The sequence below is a fragment of the Adiantum capillus-veneris genome, chromosome 19, assembly GCF_014529385.1.
Source record: "Adiantum capillus-veneris isolate H3 chromosome 19, ASM1452938v2, whole genome shotgun sequence".
Classification (NCBI taxonomy): domain Eukaryota; kingdom Viridiplantae; phylum Streptophyta; class Polypodiopsida; order Polypodiales; family Pteridaceae; genus Adiantum; species Adiantum capillus-veneris.
In genome coordinates, this window is record NC_140949.1 from 112,485,943 (window position 1) to 112,511,177 (window position 25,235).

The 25,235-nt window shown below is 41.0% G+C and overlaps 1 protein-coding gene across 1 annotated transcript; it reads left to right on the forward strand.

Annotated features, from left to right (window-relative positions):
• Positions 1–1,273: 1,273 nt before the first annotated feature.
• On the forward strand, positions 1,274–3,341 carry LOC147434677 (GDSL esterase/lipase At1g31550-like). Its single transcript, XM_086490010.1, has 5 exons — positions 1,274–1,599; positions 1,707–1,928; positions 2,270–2,412; positions 2,585–2,855; positions 2,994–3,341. Exons 1-5 carry the CDS (start codon positions 1,320–1,322, stop codon positions 3,212–3,214), a joined length of 1,137 nt encoding a protein of 378 aa, XP_086346136.1. The 5' UTR covers positions 1,274–1,319; the 3' UTR covers positions 3,215–3,341.
• The last annotated feature ends 21,894 nt before the right edge of the window (positions 3,342–25,235 follow it).

Consider the following 25,235-nt stretch of genomic DNA (forward strand, 5'->3'; position numbering starts at 1 on the left):
GCATGGGGGCCTTAATTTACTTAAAACACGTCTGCAAGACAAAAACCCCCAAAAGTAATCTAGGGTACCCTATATTACTTTTGTAATCTAGGGTACCCTAGATTACTTTCGATGCCGCTGCCCAGAACTACAGCCCACAATCCCCCCACCGTAGATCCCACCCTCTCATGCCCGTGCCACTTAGTCTCGAGGCCAAAGGCGTCGCAGCCAACTAAGGACACCAAGCTAATTAAAAAGAAAACTTTTTGCTAGTGTACAACTTGTGTAGCACTGTGCCCATATCCTAACAACCTGTCGGTCACCCTCCTACATGTTGAGCATTTGCCCTTCTCATCCTCCAAGTCACTAGTCCTCGCCCCTTCCATTTACTTTTGAAGTCAAGGGAATCTGCCCTATTAATGTATGATTTTATGAATTTCTCTCAGATGGTTATTAAATACAATAACTAAGAATATTCTCTGTCCCCCCAAACTTTCACCTCCACATTCGGTTGTGTTGTCTCCGCCTGCGTGCAACAAGTTTCTCCTCAGCCCCTCACGTCCACCCCCGACTGGAGGCCCACCTGGAGTCGCAACCCCAATTTCTCTGGTCTCAAGTCTCCCATGCCTCGACTCTCCTCACTCTCTTTCCCTCTCTAGCAAGCTTTTCCTGACCCAGTAGGCCATGATTCCCTTCTCATGCAAGCCTTCCCTCACACAGTCCTCTAATTGGACTTCCCTTTCGCGTCTCATGAAAGCAGCAAAACTCCGCTGGAAATTCAAATTCGCATGGCAAAGAGAGAGAGAGAGAGAGAGAGAAGAAAGAGAAGAAGAAGAAGAAGAGAGTTTTAACGTCGTAGGAAACTATCGCAAGAGACCTTAAAGATCTAGCCGACCTGTTTTTCAAGAGAGAGAGATTTCATTTTGACCAGACAGAGAGAGGGAAAGACCGATGTGCATCTGCGTTGATTCTTTACTTCTTTCCTTTGACGCGTTTGAACTTTGAAGCTTTGCGTGGTGTTCACTGTCGAGCTTGACCACCGGGACGATAGGGATCGCCTATCCTCCTGGCCTGGCCTGGCCTGGCCTCATCCTCCTTCCCTCTATCCCTTCAATGCAGCCTCTCTCGGGGGAGAGAGAGAGAGAGAGAGCACTCCAGTTGGCAAAGTGAAAGAGACTCAGGCGGGAGGGAGAACTCGAGACGGCACTGCATGCATGCTTTCCTTTTCTTTTCTTTTTCTTTTCCACATATTGCAGACTTTTCTTTTTCAAGTGTCACCTATAAAACATTTTCCAAATCAGCAATCGCCATTGTTTCGCCCATAATTCCTGACGTCGATCATGATCAGCGTAATTACTGTTAGCGTGGCTCTCTACAGCTTGATGTTGTCGTCGGCCCCTGCTCATGCTCATGCTCATGCTCATCAAGCAGCTGGAAGGGGGCCTTCTTTCGAGGGCATGTATGCGTGGGGAGACTCCCTCACCGACACTGGCAATTCGCTGCTCTACCAGGTCAGCATCGGCGTGGACGCCCCACAGGGCCATCTACCCTACGGCCAAACCTTCTTCCACTACCCAACTGGCAGAATCTCCGATGGAAGATTAGTGGTGGACTTTCTAGGTGTTCTCTCTCTCTCTCTCTCTCTCTCTCTCTCTCTCTCTCTCCTTCTTTTATCATCTAGCTTCCAACTACAGATGCATTAAGACACGGTTTCCATCATATTACAGCCAAACAAATAAGAGGACTTGATTTTCTATTGCCCTACCTTGGATTGAACAACACTGAAGTCAATAGCAAAGGGAAATCACTTGTCAACTTCGCTGTTGGAGGAGCCACCGCTCAGAATGTGGATTATCTTAATTCCACCTACAACATCTCTGTTTTTATTCCCTATTCGCTTGACAATCAACTCCAGTGGTTCTCAACACTTCCCTTTTCCAAAGACAAAGGTGCGAAATGCTCTCTCTCTCTCTCTCTCTCTCTCTCTCTCTCTCTCTCTCTCTCCACTTATGTACACACACATCCATAGGGTATGCACAGAACAACCCTACCGAAATGGGGTGCTCTTCACATTCCCTTTTTTTAGAAACATGCATACACGCACATACATACGTACACATACAACAATACATAACACCCACATGTGCACACAAACACACACACATATATACATGTGTGTGTGGCTAAAAAATCCATTCAACCCAAAATCTTGTGTCATAATCCTTACTAACTTTGGATATTAACGAGGCTTCTGTGTTTAGTTTGTCACTTGTTGATATGTGTTTTGTAGATGCCTTCTCCAAGGCCCTTATCTACTTTGGACAAATAGGAGTGAATGACTATAACCGTGCTTTAGAGAATGGCTTTTCATTAGACGATATCGTCACAAAGTTTTTCCCGAACGTAATCAAGATTATACAAAATGCATTAGAGGTTAGTACCCTTTTTTCACTAAACTAATTAAAAATTTTATTTTAATAGTTGTGAATGGTTAGTTTTTTGCCTCACTACATGGCATGTCAATTCCTAAAAAGCTTTTGCACGTCACGAGTTCCAACGTATTCCTAAAGTTTCTTTAAAATCTATTTCTTTTGGGACAATGTAGCTATTGATTGCTAGTGGTGCCAAATACTTGGTGGTCGAAGGAGGTTATCCCATTGGTTGTACTCCGGTTTACACAAAATTATTGTACATAAATGCAGCAACAGATGAGTATGGGTGTGTGGAAGAGCTTCAAAGCCTTAATGCTATTCATGATAAGCTCTTGAAAGAACTCGTTTACAATCTTACTACCAAGTATAATGAGGATGTCCATCTCATCTACTTTGACCAATTGAAAGCTTATGCTGAAATTATAAAGCATCCCTCTCACTATGGTATGGGTTATCTAATTTTCCTTCATTCCTATTAACAATCCAATTGTTATACATTGCATGTGGTTTTTTCATTTTGAAAGTCATAGATATTCATATAAAGGTTTGAATTGTAAATTTTAGAAAATCTTGTCCTTTCAGGGTTCATTAACGCAACGGATCCATGCTTTGATAAGCTCCATTCAACCAACCTCACGAGTTTGGAAGCATGTTCAAGTCCATCAACATACGTTAGTTGGGATGGTAGACATTTTATTGAAGCTACACATAAAGTCCTCTTTAACCTCTTTAATACCAAAGGATTTGTGACTCCCTATCCCAATTTTCTCACATCAAAATTATTCAAAGGTCACTTTCACTAGAAATAAATCAGAGAGTCATTATCCAAACGAAGTCTAAGGTCTTAGCCCTTTATTTTTTGAAAGGCACTCTATATATAATAAGTATATTTCTTGATGCAATATTGAATTAGCCATGCTCTAGAGGCTATGCTTCTTGTTATTCAGTGTATTTTTCATTTAATGCACAAATGATTCTTATTTAAGGTCTTTCCATGAGATTTATATCCAATTACTTTAACTAAAACTAATCACACCGGAGAGTATCTTTGAGAGAAGAATGACTTGAACTATTTGTTTTTCATAAGAAACAAAGATATATTTTTTCTATTGAACTCTTTTATTGATTCTACATAGTTGAGTAATTATTATAACTAAGGACTTTTTTTAGCATCATAATTCTTTTCCTTTGATCCCATAGACAATATCAACGTATACTACCATGAGGTCTTGTTGAAAAGTTAGCAAGTTAATCATTAGTGCCAAAACATGCTATCAAGGCTTTGATATACCCAAAAAGCTTGAAAAAATAAATCAAAGATGCTAGATGTTGCTTTCTTGGAATCTTTGTTCATGATAAGTGCTATAAGATACTATAATATCAACATATAGTACCATGAGCTCTTGTTGAAAGTTACCAGGTTAATCATCAGTGCCAAAACATGCTATCAAGGCTCTGATATACCCAAAGGCCTTGAAAAAATAATTGAGAGATACTAGATGTGCCTTTCTTAGAAATTTTGTTGATAAGTGCTATAAGATAGCCAAATGTGAGTTCTCTACTACAATATATGCACCCCTCATGACTAAAAGGGGTTTATTTCTTTAGAAGTTCCAAGTGGTAAAATGACTACTTCATGAAAAAGTGAAGGAGATACATAGAGTTTTTTTCTTACACAAATGGTTGCCTAAACCGGAAGTGGAGGTTGTACATAGAAAATATATGAGCTCTCTATTGGGATGCGAGCTTTTGTTGCATCTCTTGTGTGACCAACCTCTTCCACCTAAAAAGTCATGTGTCAAGATCCCATGTGAAGAAATTCTTACAACCCATGTGTAAATACTAGCCACTTGTGTTTGTGCATATGCAACCACATCTTATGCTCATGTGTCAAAAGGATTTCTCTTTGTATATGCCTATATAAAGGCTTTCTCTTTGTATATGCCTATGTAAAGGCTCTTTATGCTCACTAAAAATTAAGTCTATCATTTGCAACCATACTCTATTGTACTGTGTGTCCAATATCAAGCCCTAAGCTAACTCTATTTTAATCATGCTTATGCCATGAATGGCACACTAACCCAACCTCCATAACCCACTAACTGGTATCAGAGCTACTAGAGCAATTAGCATCTCCTAATTGCCATCGATATCCATTCTAATAATCACACTAATCGTTGCTTGTTGATTACCAAGACTTTGGACACGTTCTTGACATGATTTTCATTGATTAATATATGTGTGCATAATTAGGCATCCATTGCATTATCATCTCCATTTGTGTCAAAGTTTATGCTTATTTTTAGCTTTTCACATCCCTAATTACTTTAATCATCACTTATTTTGTCGCATTGTCAGTGTGTATGCATTAGTCCTTCGCTAAGCCATTCCATTGAACCCTTGATTGCTTGATTCACATGTCATTTGATCCGTCAATTTGGTAACATCCCTCTGTTTTGAGCTTTTGTGTGATAGCTTAGTCTTTATATGTGAGCATGATTAATTTGTAATTATTATTATTATCATTATTATTTTCTTGTTTTAAGAGTGTGCGTGTGTTTTTGTGATAGCACCTAAGAGTGGTGGGAACCATTTTTCTTAACAAAACAAAGAGGCCACGTGCATCTAGGTGATCACTAAGTCATTGCCATCTTGCAATACCTGCTATCCCATGCGCAACAAATCCCACACACATGTGCTGCTTTCCCTTGGGCTGCTTGATGTCCATGTAGCCCTTGCAGCTACATCTAGATCTGCACAAGAATTTCTTCAGCTCTCCCCGCCTTCCCCTCTGAGAGTTGTTGCTACAGCCTGAGGCGTGGAGAGCCCTGCAAAATACTGAAAACAATATACTGCAAGCCATAAAACGGACAAATCTCCATACCTGGAGAATCCACGAGCACATAATCAATGCTATACGCAAATAGAGAGAGATAAAGAGCGGGAGAGAGTGACCGAACGCGTGTAGGCGCACCTCCTAGAGCGGAGTGCTACACCGGCATGGCGAGAGACAAGAGAGGAGAGGTGAGAAGAAGAACACAGACACTGGGTGCAATCTCCCCCCGTGCAAGAGTGACCATTTCCCTCTTGCACGTATTTGTTATATAGATTTCTTGAATGGTCAAATTGGTTACAAATTGGCCGGCCGGTCATAATTGGCCAAAGCTCATAAAAGAGCACTTGAATAATAAAATGTACATGATATACAAATACATTTGCATAGGCCAAGCTGGGTCTAGTCTTTTCCACCTGTCAGCTGCAATAAATAATAAAATGTGAATTCTATAACATACCTCTCCATTGGAAAGCAACTATCTCAGTTGCGAAGATAAAAATCTGCAACAATACTTGTCAAAAACAATGATTAGAAAATCTGTATCAAATAGTAAAAAATATCCATAAAACTAGACAACATTGCTTATGCCTGTCGTCATCCACATACTACCTATTCTAGTGTCCCATACCACTAGAATAAGCAGTATATGTCATACCCTGATGAATCAGGATATCATTGGTCACACTCATCATCAATCTCATAATGTCAAGTCTCATCACATAAACACTGCCGTGATAACATAATCATCAGATACCAAATCCCAATCCAATTCCAATTCCACAATCTAAGTCCAAATCCAAATCACTTTCATTATGTACCCGGGTAACAAAATCATACCAGTTACAGTGGTGGCCAGTCACTGCAGCATGATTTTGTGATTGGTGTTGCCTAAATCGACGAATCTACACCAATATGACGTGCTGCCTAGATCAGCGAATCTGCAGTAATGCTCCTAAATCGGTGAATCTGCATTTGGTATTGCTTAAAAGGTGTAAATCTGTAGTTTTTTTGTTGTTGTGCTGCCTAGATCGGCGAATCTGCACCAGGATGAGCATTTTCACACTGCCTAACTCGGCGGATTTGTGTGCACGTGACCAATGGACTAGACCAAGCATAAAAAAACAACATCATAAATTACCTGCTTGATATCAAATTGGAGTAGACTGTAGTGTTTAAACCAAATGAAAACAATATCCCAAAACAACAGGACTGATTTAAGTAGTTGTCTGATCAGTTATGTCAATATATGACGTTTCAATGAATATAAGTACATTGACAACTTGTAACAGAATTGAAATAAGTGAAGGGCTCTATTGTCGAAAATTGTCTAATGATACCCAAGTTACTTGTTGTAAAGGTGGGTGGGTATGAGAATATCTGTAAAAGTGATCCCTCAAAAGACATTAACTTGAAAAAGTATTAATTTTGTTCAATCTAAATTATACTGGAGGATTGTTAGATAAGGAGATGTAGGAAAAGGTGATTTATTTATTTATTTATTTTGTTATTATTATTTTTTATTTTATTTTTTTATTTTTTTGATGCCTGAATAAGAAAGTACGTGGAATAAGGACTGGGGTGGGGAATTAGGTAATATTGCATTCAAATGAAAGTTATATAGGGAGGGAGCTTACTTATCAGGGAGAATTTATCTAGAGGGATGTAGTCATAATTCATACCTTGAGGTTCTCTGATTGTAGCAATGTAGTTGAACGTTATCTGCAAAAGTATTACTAAAAGACAAGATGCCAAAAATAAGTAAACCGCACATTCATATTGTCAAAGTTGATAATGGTAAAACGGATGCAAAGCTAGGATTGAAAGTGGGTGAGTTTAACTACAAAAAGGCGAATAATGAAGATCCTAAATGAGAATACCTAGCTATCAATTGTTAGCGTTGCGAGCCTACAACCATTGAAAAATTACAACAGGAAGAGTGACAACAACTGACCGACATATTTATAAAAGTCTTGCAAACATGATAGCATGCTAATTATTAGCTTCTTATGAAGTATCGTGTCCCTATAAGGACTTGGAGTGAATAGAGTAGTGAATGTGGGTGCATTTGTAGATGATTTTACAAAGAATATATATTAGCTTGGACAAACCAATAATGCCGTTCAATATTTTGTGAGACACGGTGTAAATTTAGAGAATAGGGGAAAAGATGGGACATCGTAGGAAAATGCAGAAGCGTCAACATCAAACACCCTTGGTTTTGCTTAGCCAGTTTCAAAAATCATTCAATTTAAATAAAACACTAACCAATATTGTTGATAGAATGAGATTTTGCTTTTGTGAGCGGTATTGTTTTGATTACGCAAGAAGTAGTTGCACGAAATTTTTAGTAATAGGTTTGAGATTGCTTATAGAAATACCTCGATTGTTAGTCAATGAACACATTCTGAAATAAGTGAAGCAGTTATGACTAGTGTATGTCCATTCATACCTCCAGTTGGTACATTATTTGCTAAGAGATTACGTCGACTATCGATCGAGACATCTACAACAACCCATCGACGGCCTACGCGATTCGAATATCTCAAGAATTAGTTTTCCCGAGTGGGAACCAATTGGGTAGGCAGCTAAAACTCTGAGTACATCAGCTGAAGGGCGCCATAAGTAGAAAGGATCTCAACAGGGTGAACTTGAGAGATAATGGAAGGGAACATTTCTGCCCAGCGTTCCACATCCATAGGGTCTCAACAAGGGGGGGAGAATTCATGGTGACAAGGCGAGTGTGGCAGTTACTCTCAGAGTGTAGCCCCGTAGGCGTAGGGCCAATTGCCGCAAGGGAACCGCTGGACATAAACATCATATTCAATACATTCGAGAGGAGCAACTGTGGTGGAATAGGAAGGTTGAGGAAAGGACAAGGATTCAGAAACTTGGGCAACTTGTAAAAGTTCTTCGAGAGCAACAAAGGGCTTCTCAAAGAAAAAAATTAGATCGAGCTTTGGAGCGCACACTGCTTGCTGCATGTATAAGAAACCCTTGGAGCACCAAGCCATGCATTTTGCAGTAATAGAGAGTCGTCCAGGCCATGGTTTTACTATCGGAGCTGTCGAATGAGCACTAGCTGCTAGTGGACGAGGCGTGCGAATCTGAGGTGCCCTGGCTCGTTGCTACGTCTCTGGTGGTCACACGTACTTAAGCAGCCTCGATCTTATAACTGATCAACGCGCCATGGAAGGCTTGCTACCACAGTGATAACAATATTGTAAGGAGTTCGTCTGTTTTTCGATGGTAGGAACTAGCAAAGGTGGTGCTGCCTATTCCTTGTTGCCAACAAGGAGAGCAGAGAGCTCATGTGGATCTGGCTGACTCGTTCAGAGAGAGAGTGGTTGCATCAAGTGAGGGAGAGAAGCGGGACGATAAGGGTGGGTTGGCAGACGATCACAGCCGCAATGGAGTGGTTGGAGACTGCATGCGGCTCACCGAGTGATGAGAAGTGGGGCGAGGGATGGTTGAAGATGAGAGGGAGAAAGATGGATGGCTCCATGCGAACACATGAGAGAGAGAGAGAGAGAGAGAGACTCCATGACATGCAGTTGGTGTGGTCGTGAGTAGTTTTAAAAAAAACTACGCCGCAAACTTTACTGGAGTGGTGGCCACAGAAAAAAACTGTAGGTGGTTGATAGCTGCAAGGTGGGAGCCACTGAAAGAGAGAGGTAACTACTCGGGTGCAGAGAAAGCATGGCGAGGAGTGGGTGAAGCCCGGTGAACCTGGAAGTGGTCTCGACCACCTTGCATGGAGAACACACCGAGTGGTTGGTGTCCTGAGTAAGAGAGAGACATGCAGTGGGACTGGCGTCTGCAAAGGAGAGATAGAGAGAGATCCAGGGTGATGGGTGGTTGGAAGATGAGTGGCAGTCTTCGGTGAGTGGCTGAGGACTACTGCATGGTTATGCAAAAGGGCCAGTTGACGTCTCTTCTCAGAAAGGCACGAACGGTTGGTTTCCTGCAACTTCAGTTTGCATGCGATGCGAATGAGTGGTGAAGGCCGGGTGGTGTTGCCATTTTTCTCAGTTCGTTACCTACCAAACACTCCCTGTGTTGGCGTTAGACAAAAGCGTCCGGCATTGTACATGACTGCCAGATGTGGTCAACAACACTAAACTCAGACTGGAGCGGCAATTAGGGTATCATGGCTAAATGACGATGACGTGCCCAAATGATCAGGGCTAAATGACGATGAGTTCGAACACCTGGATATTGCATGTCAGTGATGCCCTGGCTGCAGTGAAGCCATGAGATCATTTGCTACCGCCAAGTAACATATATGCAGGTCGAGTAGGTTGCGCCCAAGCCAGCACTGGTGGCGGTTCCCTTTGCCTACTGCCGTCGAGGGGGAGAGCAAAATCGCTTATCTTCGCACTTCTCTGTGATGTGTCTTGCCCTCTTGCGCCACCTATTGTGGAGTATGCTACCATTGTCGCTTGTTAGTAAAGGGAAGCTCAAGGGCTTTTTCCCTTGAGAACTATCTCATCGTGAATTCGAAAGACGGTATAATACATGTTTTGTATGTAAACATTAATGCTACGTTAGTTATTTCCCTGCTGGTTATCATCACCAAATATTGGTCTAATCTAACCGCTCGATTAACTGTTGTACAGGTGCCTCAGAGAAAAGAGAAGAAGAAATTGTGCACAGAGATAAAGGATGACCAACTGTTTCTAGTGCAATGCAACTCTTGATTGAAGAAGGCGGCTCACACAATATATCACATTGCTCTGAACTGCAAATATGAAAGAAAGTTGTTGACAGCAAGCTTGCAATCTATATTCATGCAAAAATGAATTGTTAAGGAATTTCTTGCAAATAAACTCTGAGAACAATTATCTTTTCAAAATTGACTCAAGTTGTCTTTATATTGGGTTTGATAATTAAATCCATTGATTAGTAGCTCACATTTACAATTGAGGGGAGCTCTTCCCGGCTTGATTATCATGAGTGGAATGTAAAGGCTCAGGAGACGGTCTGGGCATTGGGTGAGGGGTTTGGGATTAAGGAAAAGATTGTGCAATGGCCTCGTATTCCTTGGTAAAATCGGGCATCACAAAAAGAGTAGAGGTTGAGTGGCCAAAAACACGAGGGGAGGCAGGTTCAGGTGCTTGGTCTGTCGTTGGTTAAGGTGCTGCTTTGTACCTCCGATGTGGAGGCCGAGGTTGTGGTCGTGGTGATGGCATGACAAATGCATTAATGGCTCCTAGAGGATGTGTCTCCACAAAATTGATCATATTCTGGATCATCATTGTCCTGAATGCCTCCACATGGACGTTTGAATAATCAACAAATGAATTCCCTAGCTTTTATATGTAATTCAAAGAAATCATGTGTGCAAGGATTACAAAAGTGAAACATTGCACTTACACTTCTACACTCCTCAGCATAAATGCGTTCCAGAAGAAGCTCCACATTACTCGCCTTGTTTTGGGACCTGCAACTCAAAATCAGCATATCTTCCCAAACAGTATCTTGGGTCAATTCTTCCCATGCATCGAAAAGTTTGTGAACAGACCTGCAAGACATAGCATATGGTGACCACACGTTGCATCGAAACTGCAAAATCAAGAAACAAGTAACTATGTACCTTTGGACATTCCCATGAAAACCATGTGCTGAATTTTCAAGGTAGCAACACTTGCACTCAATGTTTAGTCCAACAAGGCTCCAATGTGAACTGATTGCACAGAATAAGAAATTAGTTTTCTATTCATAGTATACAAAATATTTAAGAATAGCGAGATAAAAAACACTTACTTTTTGTTGTACACTAAAAGTATAACTTTTGTCGTGTCCATGTTGACTCGTTAAACCAATCAAGACTTCTATCAGGGAAGTGGACTCCGAGCTAAGCACGGATGACAACTGTGAATCCAAAACGGCTACCTTGGATTGTTGAGTCCATGAAAGGATGGAAACCAGCATGCTACAAATTGAGAAAATTAATTGATGAGGATCTCCAATAAGGAAGAATTAAATATATAGCTCTACAAAAATAATATAACCTACTAGAGATTGAAATTTATAATTTGGTCCGTAAGCTCCCTTTCATTATCTCAAAAAATAGCTATCTCATGAGGAGCAAAACGAAAATACAAAGTTTGGCCCCATACCAAAAGTGCTACGTTGAAAGTTGGGCTGAAAAACCTAGGGTCTCAGTGTTAGCTTGGTCAATTGCTGTTAACATCTCCCATTCATTTGACTCGGTTTAAGGCTCTTCCACAAGTAGCTCTTGGGTCCGCTCCACATTCAAATGTGTGGCATAGGTGTGTTGTGTGGTTCTCACATCATACACCTCACTTTGGTGACTGGAGGAATTGTCAAAATATTGTTCATTCTCTTATCAGATAGATGGACTGGCACAAGTTTCTTGTCGTACCTGAAGCGTAACAGCCTAAGGGAATTGACATCTTAGGGCATCACTGCCACTCTGTGAGCATGAGCTGTGAGAACGTAGCTGTCTTGGAACAGATCAATTAGAAAGTCCTTGACTACCTCATGGAGGCAACCCATTGCACTTTTGGCCCATTGATAATCCAAATTTGCACTCTCACAAATCTGGCAAGCTACACTTTGGAAGGGTAACTTAGAAATAGCCACAGAGGAATGCCTCTGGAGTTTGCACAGCTCAAGAGGAATACTTTGGTTCTGCTCGTACCTCCAAGTACGCATTGTTGCCCGAAGATTAGGCAGGGTTTTGCCTGCAACTCTTGAGGATGAAGATTGTGTGTAAACCTTCCTTGCAGTCTACTTCATGCGAGCCATGGAAACAAGTGTTTGCCCTGGAAAGCATTGTGGGAAAGAATAAGAAGAAGATTGAGCAATGAGAAGGTTAGGTAGCACGAGCTGACTCTTAAGAGGTGAGGACAGAGGTCAAATAGTAGTGGGGTATACGGAAATAGAAACATTCTATAAGCACCAAGGACATCATCATCATAACTAAACGTGGGATATGCATGCGGTGGTGGTCACAAATAATTGAGTCGGTCATCATAATTGGGAAGGGTGCATCACCGCATGGAGGACACGTGGCATACTGCATGTTGACTATGTGGTTGTCACAGCACAACGCGATATGGGATGGGCCTTGATCACCCAAACCCCCTCCTGGTGTTGTGTCGTGACAAGGAAAAATATCGCGGCACAACACAAGAAGGAGGAGTGTACCATAGACAGAGACCTCCTTATCACTTTTTGTGGTGCGACACTCTTGATGGCATGCAATAACATGATAAAGAGTGTCGCACCACAACACAATAGGGACCAACCATGTTGTCGAGATGCCTTCCTATTTCATTGTGGCGCGACATTTGGATGTCGCGTAACTTACACGATAGGAACCACCCATATTGTGGAGATACTCCCTATCGTATTGTGGCGCAATATTTGGATAATATCGCTCCTCAATGCAATAGGGACCACCCATATCATGGATGCACCTCCCTATCTCATTGTGGCGAGACATTTGGATGTCGTGTCACAACGAGATAGGGACCACCCATATCGTGGATGCGCCTCCCTATTGCGTTGTTGCATAAGAATTGGCTATCGTGTCACAATGCGATAGGGACCACCCATATCATGAAGAGAGATCCCTATCGTGTTGTGGCACGACATTTGTTTGTGGATGTAGAGTGCGAGCATATCAACGGCTGTGTGACATAAACCTCCAACTCGGATTGTGGTGCAACACATTTTGATAAAAGCTCTTCCTTCATATAATCAGTAACCAAAAAAAGAAACAAAGAGGCAGAGACAAAGGAACAAGATATGAAGATATTCTCCATTACACAAGACGAAGAGGTGATCGATGCACTATCTTGTTTTTCCATTACAATTATTTTTCTTCCTCCTTTATTCGTTGGTGGTTTCTTGTCCTCGATCTTTGCAGTGCTGGTTTCCCCAGCCTTTGCATTTTGGTTTCCTTTGTTTTTCTTCTTCAGCTCCTTTCAAAGATCTTTTGCCTCAGCTAGCGTTTTCTCGACCTCCTTCATTTTTGCCACCATATTTTGAGAAAGCTTCACCTTTTCTCTCTTCTTGTCCTCAATACCTGCGTTGTGTAGATATGAGTGAGTTCTGGAGTGTGCAGTCAAGGTGCTTTATATAGCGACAGTACTCACCTAGCTAGGAAACGTGTCATAGGGATGGTTGAGCTTGCCTTGGTCTTTGTGATGTATTCATTGCACCATTACTAATGCAATCATAAGGGTGACTGTAATGACCTAGCCCAGTTCTTGAGGAGTCTATATATTGATGGCCCGTCAGTCCCCCCCTTCGTACTCCCAAGTGTTAGCCGGTGCCTTCCTACCTTTACCCTAACCAACAACCCAAGTTTTCTTACCTCTCTCCACAAATGGATTCCTTTCAGATTGAGATAGGGAGGATCTTCCTTGCTCTAACGAGGCACCCAAAGATAAATTGTACCATTTTGTCTATAGAATTGGGCTTCAATAGTAGCGAGAGAATTGGGCTTCAATAGCAGCGAGGGAGGAATTCAAGCTTGTTTTCAACCCTGCCTTCTCATTGCAAAAGTTTTTGGCTTTTGCGTCACATTTCCTTGTAGAGTTTCATCAGACATACGAGCAACAGACAATTAGCAGCACATTTGAGTTTGAGGGTTGTCGATATGTTCATATGAAGGATATCAATTTTGATCGTTCAAAGAAAGATATTTTCTACAGGAGCAGCCTCAAGTTTCCCTTGTAGTATCGCAGGAATGACATCAGACGTCTCATACATAATTGAAACCGTCGAGTTACAGAATAATATGCTGGGTTCATAATCTTTTTGAATGTTAATATGGACTATCACCAGGACACAATAGAGAAGTCCAAGAGCAGTCACCGTTTTCTCACTGGTGACGAGTTGTTGTAAGCACCAAGTGGTGCTTTGTGTGTTTCAAAAGGTGTTCAGTTGCCAGAGGGAGATTTGCCAACAAATTTTCTCCCTACCGTCCCCATCAATGATCATCATTACGTAATTCTTAATGACATCATGGAATTGTTTGACTTGAGAGAGGACTACTGCCTTGCTATAGTTGCTTAAAATTTACAAGAGGATGACAGTATAATCGACCCCGCCCGATGACAAGTATCCTATCATGGATGCTCATGTAATAGTGGGTGAGTTTATCAAACCAACAGAGGCACTAGCAATGATATACAAGGATGCAGCAGCATGTGCCATGATGCTTCCAACAGAGTCGGAGTTTAGGGTAGTACACAAAAGGTTTGGAATCAAAGAGATGGGGAGAATTGCTCCATCAACGACATTGACGCCTTCCTCATCCTCTACAAACAAGAGTACACTTGACTTATGGAATGTTGCATTACTCAAAGAAGATGAAAATCAAAAGGTATACTATTGTGTAAATATTTTTTTACTTCCCCATATGAGAGTTTCATGTGTATATACCAACACTTGGCTTTTATTTCTCGTAGCTTGTATTCAATGATGATAAGTTCATTCCTCATCCCTGTGGACAAGGTAAAGGAGACTTGGGAAAGAATTCCTCCCTTGGTCAGTACTTGGAGAATTTGAACGCACCAAATTTCCTCTGCTTCCATTCCAGCTTCTCTGAGGACAAGGCTAAATTCCCTCTTTTTGTATTGAAGAAGCTCTCAAGATATCTAGGAGGCGCGGCCATTAGATGGAATGTAGACAATGTGATGCTGCTAGATAAGCAAGCAGCAATCTCAATTTTTGGTGTAGGGCCTGGCATGTATGGCCTACACAGTCACTACTTTCTGTCACATGTTGCGTATGGTCTAGCTTGTGGAATCACAGACCCACGCCAGTTGCCACAATAGGGAAAACATGATCTGCTCAAACAAAAGCAGCCAATCATTCAACTTATAGAAGAGGCCCCACATGTTGAGGCATCTGAGGAGATCCAATTGCTTGACCTCAATGTGCTTGTGATGGATGTTGATGACGAAACGCGTCATTCAAAAAGACCAAGGCATGAGGAAGAGGGTCCTTTAGATAAGGGCAAGAGGCCAGTATATTTTGTATCATTTCTAGATTACTAGAAATAAATAGAATGCATCAAAGTTAGATTGATTATGTAACAGTGTCTTGCAATGTACTTTTTTTGTTGCAACCATCACTCACATTATGAAAAGTTGAAATGATAAGAGTATCAATGTCTTGCCGCATTTTTAATTTTGTTGCAACAATCATTCAGAATATGAAAAGCTGAAATTACATTGATTCTTCTTGATACATTAAGCTTGATGTTTGGATGTTGCTATGGCTGAGAGTTATGGCATAGCTTGCAATGGTGTTGTCCAAAACCTTCCCACGCACTGTTTTTGTAGTCGCCAATCCGCGTGTTGTCTAGCCACAGATGATAACTCCCATATCTCCTTTCTTCACCGTTTTTTGACTAATCTCACCGCATGGCCAATCTGACTTTGTTTGACTTGTTCTTTGTGAAGTGACATATGCATTAGTTTTTGATACGTCCATTGGTGTAGCTCCTCTAAGCTATTTTCTTTGTCTGCACCACCTCTTTGTTGAGTGTGACTGAAATAACTAGTATGAGCTTGGTAGTGGGTTTTTTCCATGCCCTATGTAGACCAAACTCCGAAGCTGCCATATTGCCTTGCAAACCAAGGCATGTGATTACAGATAATGTGCTGCACACAAAGCATGCAGACATTATAAGGATGAGTATTCTCAATTCAAAATATTATCATGTCATCAAACCAATAACGATACCATGTAGTGAGTAATATGTTGATTTATCCACGCACTTATGAATGTATTGTGTAAGGTCTCCATAGCTTCTTGTAATTTTGTATAGTCGCCATCAATCCATGAGTTCAATTTGCAAAACTTGAATATTGCATCCAAGGTTTTCCATACCTTCGCTTTGCAAGTCCTTGCTGCACGATTGTCTGCATGGTCAATCACAGCATTGTGCATATTTTTCCACCCGTTATATCATAATGCTTGTCTTTCTTGTGCACTTTGTCTTTTGCGTTGTCGTCCACTTGTGGGCAGTGAAAGTAAGAGTCGGACTTTCACACCACCAATGGACACCTTCTTTGGAACATCCCGACCATTTTTCGATCTCTTCTCATCCTGCTCTATCTTAACATGTCCTTCGTGCAAGCCCATTTATGAGAAGCTCGTCTCTAAGGCTGAGACTGCCCTTTGCTTTGTAGAGAGAGGTCAAGTTGTCCAGGTAAAATAGATGTAGAGAAACAAGAGTTTTTATATTATTCTACAAAGTGCATGCATTGTCCATATGTGTACTCTAGATAGTGGGATATCCAAAATATGGATCAAAAGTTAGGGTCGTGCAGATGCCTATCTGGAGCTCTTCTCCAAAATAGTTTGTCAAGGATGTGAACCCGTCCCATGCAATACAAGCAAGGGATTTTTCTTATTGCTCCTTTGGAAATGTTGTACATGCATTTCAAGGTTTTTAGGTCTCTAACCATGTGCCACTCTACATTGTAGGATCCCATGCCCTCCACATCCAATTTCTTTCCATTTCTTTGTTCGCTTATTGTTTTTGGTATGTTTGTTTGATGGAAAACCCAATTTAATACATCAAAGTTCTCAATGGGCACCTGAAAGGATAATTTTGAACTTATTATAATGCACATTCAAAAGCATTCAACTGAAACATAAAGATAAATTATCTTAAACATAGCTTCTACGCACCTTGAACGTCACAAGAAGGAAAATGTTGTGCTCAGATTGCACACTAAAGTTTCGAGGATCATCTGGTCCAATGCTTGCATCCAGAGCTCTATTCATAAGTGTTATTGTGATTCACTCAACCTTTGTCTCCTTACAAGCTCGCACTCATCTAGCTTAATGACAAACTTCACGATGCCATTGCACTCTTCAGGAGTAACATTGAACAACTGCACAATGTATGATTGCAGCACAATCATATCATAATTTTTTTTATATAATTGTCATAGACCATTTCTTATCCTTTTGGCAATCTATATGTCGATTCAATGTGGAAAGGACTTCCTAGCTTTTGAAGCACCTCCTTGTTGAATTCACGTCTTGTTTTTTGAATAGAGAAAGGGTTTGGAAGTAGCATGTGCTTGATGTGGAACTTTTGGACTTGTCTTTGCACAAACCTGAGTAATAGGAGTTAGGAATCAAAACCCTTTTCTAGTGGAACATCACTGCAAATGATGCAAAACTCTTTTCTAGTGGAACAACACTACAAATGATGCTACATACTTGAAAATGGCACCATATCCCTTATTGGATATACCAGCTTCATCCAAAATTGATTGAACGTCTTGTGCAGAGAGTTGGTTCTCTTGTAAAAGGTTGTCAAGTTGTTTTAGCAATGATCTTGTAGCACTTATCATCCAAGAGGCCAGCTACATTTTTTCAATTCAACATGAGCCCATAATGGACGGAGGAGGTGGTTGTGTTGCGCTCCACTTCCTTGTCAGGGTGAAGCAAAGATCTACGCAAGCATGTTAGTAGTAAGAGATGTGAGAGTTTATGAATATGAACTTAAGAAGGATAGATGCACTCACTTGATGGCTTGCACTCTTTTCTTGATTCCTCCCGAGCCAACTTTCAAGTCTTCGATGTCTCTTACTTTTCTTTCTCTTTGGCAAAGACCTAGCACTGTTTTTTTTTCTTTGAGTTGTTGTGTAACCTCCTTGATGGTCTCCTTGCTGCCTTCAACCTATTTAGCACATTGCAAAACTTTCTGGTGTAAGCGGACATTCTCGTTGTATACAATATCTCTCTCTTGTTGCAGAACGTCATTTCTTGCAGCCAATTGCTTAGTGTAGCTATACAAGCATGGTGGCCATCTCTGACATAGTTCACTAAGGATGTAATATCCTTAAAAGGTGGAGTGGAGTTTGTGATGGGATGTTTTGGATACATTCTGTCGTCCATCCAAAGGTCCACATTCTTCATGCCCTATAATCTTAAGTTCTCCTTCGAAGCGTCAGAAAGCGTCTACTCCTTGTTTTTCTTGCGGATACTCTTGTGAGAGCTCTATGTGCATGTGATACACATCTCTCCTATTCCTCGTAGAAGTTTTTTGTGCAGAAGCTACAAGTGTCGATTGAGACATGACTGATTGAAACTGTGTGCAGAAGGAGGTGGGGGTGATAGAAGAATGGCAATTTGAATATCGTGTGCACGTGAGAGAACGCAAAAGGAATGGAAGGGAAGAAGGAGATGAGGAAATAGAGCTTAGTTTTCAAAAACGCGGAAGATTGATATATTCGACATTGAGTTCAGTAGCCACCGCGCACAGTGAAGTGTTATCATGACTGGAATACTTTTTGGTTTTTTAATAAACATATCTTGCATGAATAAGATATCCAAATTTTAGAAAACATGTATGAAAAAGGGTTAAAATAAATTTTCTATTATCTCTCTCTACGCTGACATGGCATTTCTTATAAGGCCCAAATTTGAGTCCAAACTTTTCCTAATGAGCTTGAAAAAAGACAATCTTGATCACATACAAAATTTGATGGTAAAACCCTGTAATTATAAGAGGCTGTGAAGACTGTGGATCTGCTTACTGAGAGACTGAGTGTATTTTTCATGCAATTTTAATGAGATGTTTTGAGTTTTTACTAAGTTTTTAGGGGAAACTCTATCAATTTCTTCCTAGATTCTTGCCATGTTTTATGTGTATTTGCAGCTTTACTCTTTGATGATTTAGTGGTCGAGTTTGACTCCCACTTTTGATAGCTTTTTTCATCTTGGACACATTTTAGTGTTCTTGTACGCACTCTTGCAGGAGTGAGAGTTTCATATGCTCGTGTGGCTACAAATTACAGGCAATCACATGTTTCACAGGTTTTTTGCAAATCTTTGCAGCAGTTTTCTTGTGGGATTTGTTTGAGCTTTTGTGCTAACTACTTGCGTATATGGTTATGCACTTTATGCTCGATTGAGTTGTTTGTCCAAGATTGTATGCCTATAGATATAGCAGATTGTGGAGCTCTTTTGTGCATATATGAGCATTGGTTTTGATGCAATGGATCATGGTTTTTGTGATTGTGTGCTGGTCGAATGATCTCCCACTTTGTTGCAAATTTGGCACGGTCTATGGTTGAGATTTTTCTTGAGTTTTTTGCTCAATTTGTAGGGGAGAGCCTACCAAATTTCTCCTAGGATTTCTTGCCATAGTTTCTTGGCATCAATATAGCAGACATGTGTGATAGTTGAGAGTCTACAATGATGACTCATGAGAGATGACTGTCTCGTAGTTGCCAATATATGCGTTGTTGGCATTATGGACACACATGACATATTAGGCACCGCTATTTCAGACTTATGAGGTAACAACAAATATCTATGTGTGATGCAGATGAGGTTTTGACACATGCTAGAGTGGTGGATTCATATGCCAGTGATGGTGATGTCACATTTGCCTTTAGCGTTCATCCCACTTACATCATACATGTCTTCCATATGTGACACTTCTCCTCGTTGGTTGCTAGATGAGGATGCAATTTTCCACATCACACCACATCGTGAGTGGTGTGCTTTTAAATGAAGAACTTGAAGAAAAAATCCATTGCCTTGCGTTTTCTTGAGCCAAAAACAATCCAACACCCTGATATGATGAAAAAACTACTTTTGCTTCTTTTTCAGGAATAGAAGATAAAGAGAAGGAAAGAAAGGCAAAAAACAAAGGCAAGATGGTAAAGGATATCCAAAATTGGCCTAAATCCAAACCCTAGAGGGGAAGGTTTAGCACCTTCTCTACTGGGAGCTTTGGTTGTCTACACTTAGTTGATGGTTCGATGCTTGACATTGCAAGTGCAGGAGATGTCTACTTGTTATTGCCTAGTGGTGCATCCTATATGCTACGACATGTGGGCTATGTACCTTAGCTGAGATAGATCTTGATCTCAGTGAGACAATTAGTAGATTGTGGTTGTGAGACACTACTTATAGACCAGACTTTCCAGATGCCTTGAAGATCACTAATGATTTCTAGGGGATCCCACAATGGCTTGGTATATCCTCTGCATGTATCTGAGGTACGAGATGGCATGGTCTCGATTATGTTATTGACATGTGTTGAGCGAGAGATGAGACATGTCTCCTTTGCAGGTGAGTTCCACCATGCTCACAAGACAGAGCATTTAGTTGTGTAGGATGTGCCAATAAACTCTATTGAGGCAAAGATAGAGCAGGAGTGCTCTAGTGAGACACATTAGGTGTTGTCAAAGTTTGTGCACGCAGAAGAAGAGCGGTTTTGATCCCTAGAGACATAGGTAGAGATGATGGACATGGAGTTCTTTGATATGCTCATGCTAGAGACTGATGATTGATGCTAGGACACATGGTTACGCCTATGGGTGACAGGGATGTAGCCATCTCAATGTCAACAATGACACATCCATACGCGATGAGTAGTGCTGATGATATAGTGTATGTAGATAGCATAGGGGAGGCTAGGATAGATAGATTTGCACAGATTTCATCAGTGTTTGAGTGTCTCATGTACGACCTACTAGTGTGGAGGCCCAACCTAGCAGCTACAGTGGGAGCATGTGCAGCAAGGATTGTCAGTCATATGGTGAGTGACACTAGTATGATGCACTCTGGAGCTTTGTAGACCATACATAGTTGTGTGGGGGATTTACATGTAGGCTCTAGCATGGATACACACACTTGTCTATCCCTAGACTCAAAACCGCTACATGTAGATCAATTGAGCAAGTCAATGGTGGGCATAGGTTGAGAGAGTCTCTCATCTATTTTTTTATACATACTAGTAGTTTAGCTAGTAGGTCCACTCATTGGCGCATCACCTTTAAGTGGGATTTTTCTTATAGGATTGGGATTATCATTTTCTTTCATCACAAAAAGTCAATGAGGCATTCAATACCCATCACCTAAATACCTTCACATCTTGCACTATGGTCTTGATAATTCTCACCCTTATGGGCTTCAAGGCTAAGCGCTTCAAGAGGAAAGGTAGCATGCACACACATGTGTGCATGCATGCTGCGTGCATAGGCACCCACATATGCGCGTGCACGTGCAGGTGCGTGCACGCGTGCGCGCGCACGCACACACACACATTGTGTTACTTTAGTACTCTTGGTCTTTTTTACAGAATTTTTTTAGTTTAAAGGGGGGACCACACATTAACCTAACCCTTGAATCATGATCTGTTAGGGGTGATGATTTTTTTCTCTGGCAATGATAAACACACACACACACACACACACACTGGATTACTTAATTAGTTCTTGATCTATTTTCTTTATAAAAAAAAGAGTGCTTCAAATTGGTTGAGCCTCCACTATGAGACTTAACCCTTCATAAACACTAAAAGCCTGATAAGGCGTTCGTATTTTTTGGCTATATGGATTACACATACTCTTACTGTACCACCTCACTTAAGGAAGTTACTGAGCTTAACTTCCTTCTAGGTCTTTTAGTAAAAACACCACCTATGGGTACTACCATCGGGTATAGCCCGTCTCAACACTTGAGTATCTTTACCTTGGGTGAAACCCTGCCGCGAATACTCTTGGCTACCTCCTCATTTCACTGCGCAGGCGGCTTCATTCGCTCTGCTAGAGATCCCCCAAACGCTTGGGTAATTGCGCGATTTTCATTTATGGCGACCTCCCTCCCTGCTCTATTTAAAGGTGAGGGCGCATCTCTGCCCCTCACTTAGTTTTGGTTGTACTGTGCTTGATTGCTTGAAATGGGTAAATGCGTTTCTGAAACAAAGCATGGAGCTCTCTACTCAAGTTACTCAGGTCGGTCACTGTTATTTCTTGATTTACTTATTGCATGCTTAGGGTTCTTTTTGCATGGGTCTATCACTCTGTAAGGAAGAGGTTTTGTTGGAAATTATGGTTGTCTCCTCCTATAATCCCTGACATGGGGGTTATTCCGCATCGTGGGATTACTAATGGTGCACAAAAATAACTGTATATTCTTAAAAAATCCACCCTATGGGCCGGTGGTCAGAGCATGTGGTTGATTAGGATTGTTTTTTTGCCCTGGTAACCAGTACAAGATGGGATATTTATGGTTTTTTCTTGCTTACTAATCACTATTGCAGGATGGCAGGCGGTTTTGTGCCTTGATTGATTATACTCTGTGTCAGAAAAAACTCTTGATGGTTAGAAAAATGGGGGGCGTGTCTTGGACTACCCTCCGCACACCAGTTTATGTTTTTTTCTGGCCGAGTTTCTAACTATCACTATTTTCGGAACTTGGCTTTTACAAAGGGGCCGCAATGGCGTATCATACCAAGACTTGGTGGCTATGGCAATATAACGGTTATTGTCTAAACTAAAAGGGGACGTTTTCTTGTTGCATATCATATATTTCTCGATTGGAATTTTTTGGTTGCATATCATATAATTCGTGTTGGCCCTTAAAGGACTTAAGGTACTACAGTCTGCATTTTTGTAACTGGTTCTTTAACAGAAATGGGGTTATACATTACTTTTGCTTCACTTTGGTAAGGTAAGCTACCAAAAATACATTCGGTTATGATTTTTTGTGATTGTTCCCTAACTCAGGCCGATATACTGCTATTTTGTTTTGTGCATTAGCATCTTGTTTTGTAAATACAAAAAGATAAAAAATTCAGAGTGCTGCTTATGTGTTAGAAAGTTCTGCTTCTTTTGGGTATCCTGGTTACACACTATGGTACTTTTCTTTAGAAAGGATAGGATATACATTACAGTTATTTTGCATGTACTCAGGAAGATGTTGCCCCTGTGATAGCTTTGGATATTATTATGGAGCTAGCACTTTAAACATACTTTAGCCTTTTTCTTTAAAAAAACTTCAAGGTTCAGAGTATGGCTTGGCTTTTTAGCAGCACTCCTTGTTACTTGGATTGCTTAAGGAGAAGTTTATGGTAAAAGATGTATGATTCGGAATCCATTTCACTATGATAGGTATCTAACCTAACAACAAGTTTTAACGAGCTTGTTATTATATAAAAACTATAAATTGGAGAATTTTTCAAAAGAACTTCATTTGGTGGAGCTTTCAGAACTAAAGAAACTATTGTTAATATAAAAAAAGGGGGGGATTCAGACACTTGGTGTCATAATAATCAATATATAATTCTCCTAAATGATTTTCTCATATTAAACTGATCATTTAATGTGGGGAAGTGCCAGGGGAGAAAAGGCTAGAATATTGGTTAAGCTAGCAGACCGGCCACAATAGGGATCCAAAGGAGGTAAAATAGGGATCCAAAGGGGGGGCCATCTGCAAAAGAGCCATGTGCAACAATGGGCTAAAAAGACCCTAAGGTTCAGCCCATTAAGACAAGTCCAAAATGCTAAGGTTCCAAAATTGAAAGGTTATGTCCAAATGGGTTAAAGCTTAGGGGGAATTGGATGCTTTGTGTGCTCTCCAAAGTCAACACATATCCCTACATGGGAGTGGGCGAGCCCTTCTTCTAGGGGATGAGAGAGAAATCCACACACACACACACACACACACACACACACAGACACACACACACACACACACACAGGCTCCCTTTACACAAAGGGAATGAGGGACACATGTCAGCTCCCTAGGCCAGATGCCCACAAGGTGTGCCCAGTTTCTATTGGATGACCCTTGAAGTGGACCAATGATAATTAAGCTAGAGTAAATCTAGTTTAATTAATTTAAAAACATTTAATAAAAGAAAACAATGAGAATTAAGTCTCCTAGAAGACTATTGGGCAGTCTCACAAGGGGTCCAATGAGCATTCAGGAGCCCAATGGCTTGCCTGATTCCTATTGGCCAGGAGGCAAAGGGGTCCAATGAGAGTTTAGTTTAATTATTTAATTACCTAAAGCTCTCACAAAAGGGGAAAGGGGGACACATGTCAGAAGGCTATCACTTATGCTGCTTAATAGTCATTGGCTTGACTTCGGGAGAGCCAATGAGGGCTCAGCAAGAGCAAATAGCAAGAGGGCTCGCCCAAGAGAGAGAGAGGGGGCTGATTTTTGCAAGGCATTATCACACACACACTCACACAATCTCATGTGTGAAGAAAGAGAAGACTATCTCTTCCCAAGCTTTAATGGAGAGCTCATCACCTACTCCAAGCTTGTGAGATAGAAGCCTACATCAACACACTCTTGGCATGTGGATGCAAATCCAACCAAGAGTCAAGCTTCAATGCATGCTCATCTGCTCTACCAAGCTAATTACTAAGCTAAGTTATGCTAATATGAGTGATTATGTGAGGAGATGTACATCTTTCTCGTAAGATACTCCTTCTTCCTCTCAATCTACTTTCATACCCTGCTAGCTCTCACCATCTTTGAAGGTGTGTGAGGTCTTGGGTCTGAGAACGGGGATAATTCAAGTTGTGTTTGCTAAGTGTTTTGCTTAGTGCATGAAGCTTTTATCTTCATTGCACTAGCTAGTCTTGAAGTAACACAAAGAATTGTATTGTACAATGTCTCTCTTGATGGGAGAAACCATAATACAAAGCCTTTTGGAGGGGGGACCGGCTCCATGCAAATCCGGTCCTCAACTGTTGTCATTACCTTAATTTCTCTCTCTTTTGAAAGTATTGTCGATGCTATCTAACTAGGTGTTATGCTTTTTTTTGCTCTCTCCACCCAAGCACTCTTGTAATTCTCATTAGGAATCTATTCTAATGAAATGCCCACTATGTTCATGCTCATTTCCGCTACACACAAGTTATTAGGCCATTAAATGTTACATTGGTATCAGAGCACAAGGTTTCGCTTTTCTTTCTCAACAAGGGAGGTCCTCAAGCTAGCTACAAATGGTTGGTATTATTAATTGCCTGTGAGTAAGTAGAATAGGGATTTTTCAGCCTTGCAGTGCGCCTGCCTTTGTGCAGTTAATGGGGCATCACCGTCGAGAGCTATGGTCTTAATAGTGGATTCCTATGGGGCTTGCCTACGGCTTAACCACTATTGAGCTATTAGAAGCTCGAAAGGAGCCGGTGTTGTTTTGGTGTTGAAAGACCCTCTCTTCTATTCCTTGC

Coding starts and splice junctions, on each gene's coding strand:
- LOC147434677 (XM_086490010.1), top strand. CDS start 1,320: ATGATCAGCGTAATTACTGTTAGCGTGGCTCTCTACAGCTTGATGTTG. Junction 1,600..1,706: donor ATTAGTGGTGGACTTTCTAG/GTGTTCTCTCTC, acceptor ATCATATTACAG/CCAAACAAATAAGAGGACTT. Junction 2,856..2,993: donor AAAGCATCCCTCTCACTATG/GTATGGGTTATC, acceptor TTGTCCTTTCAG/GGTTCATTAACGCAACGGAT.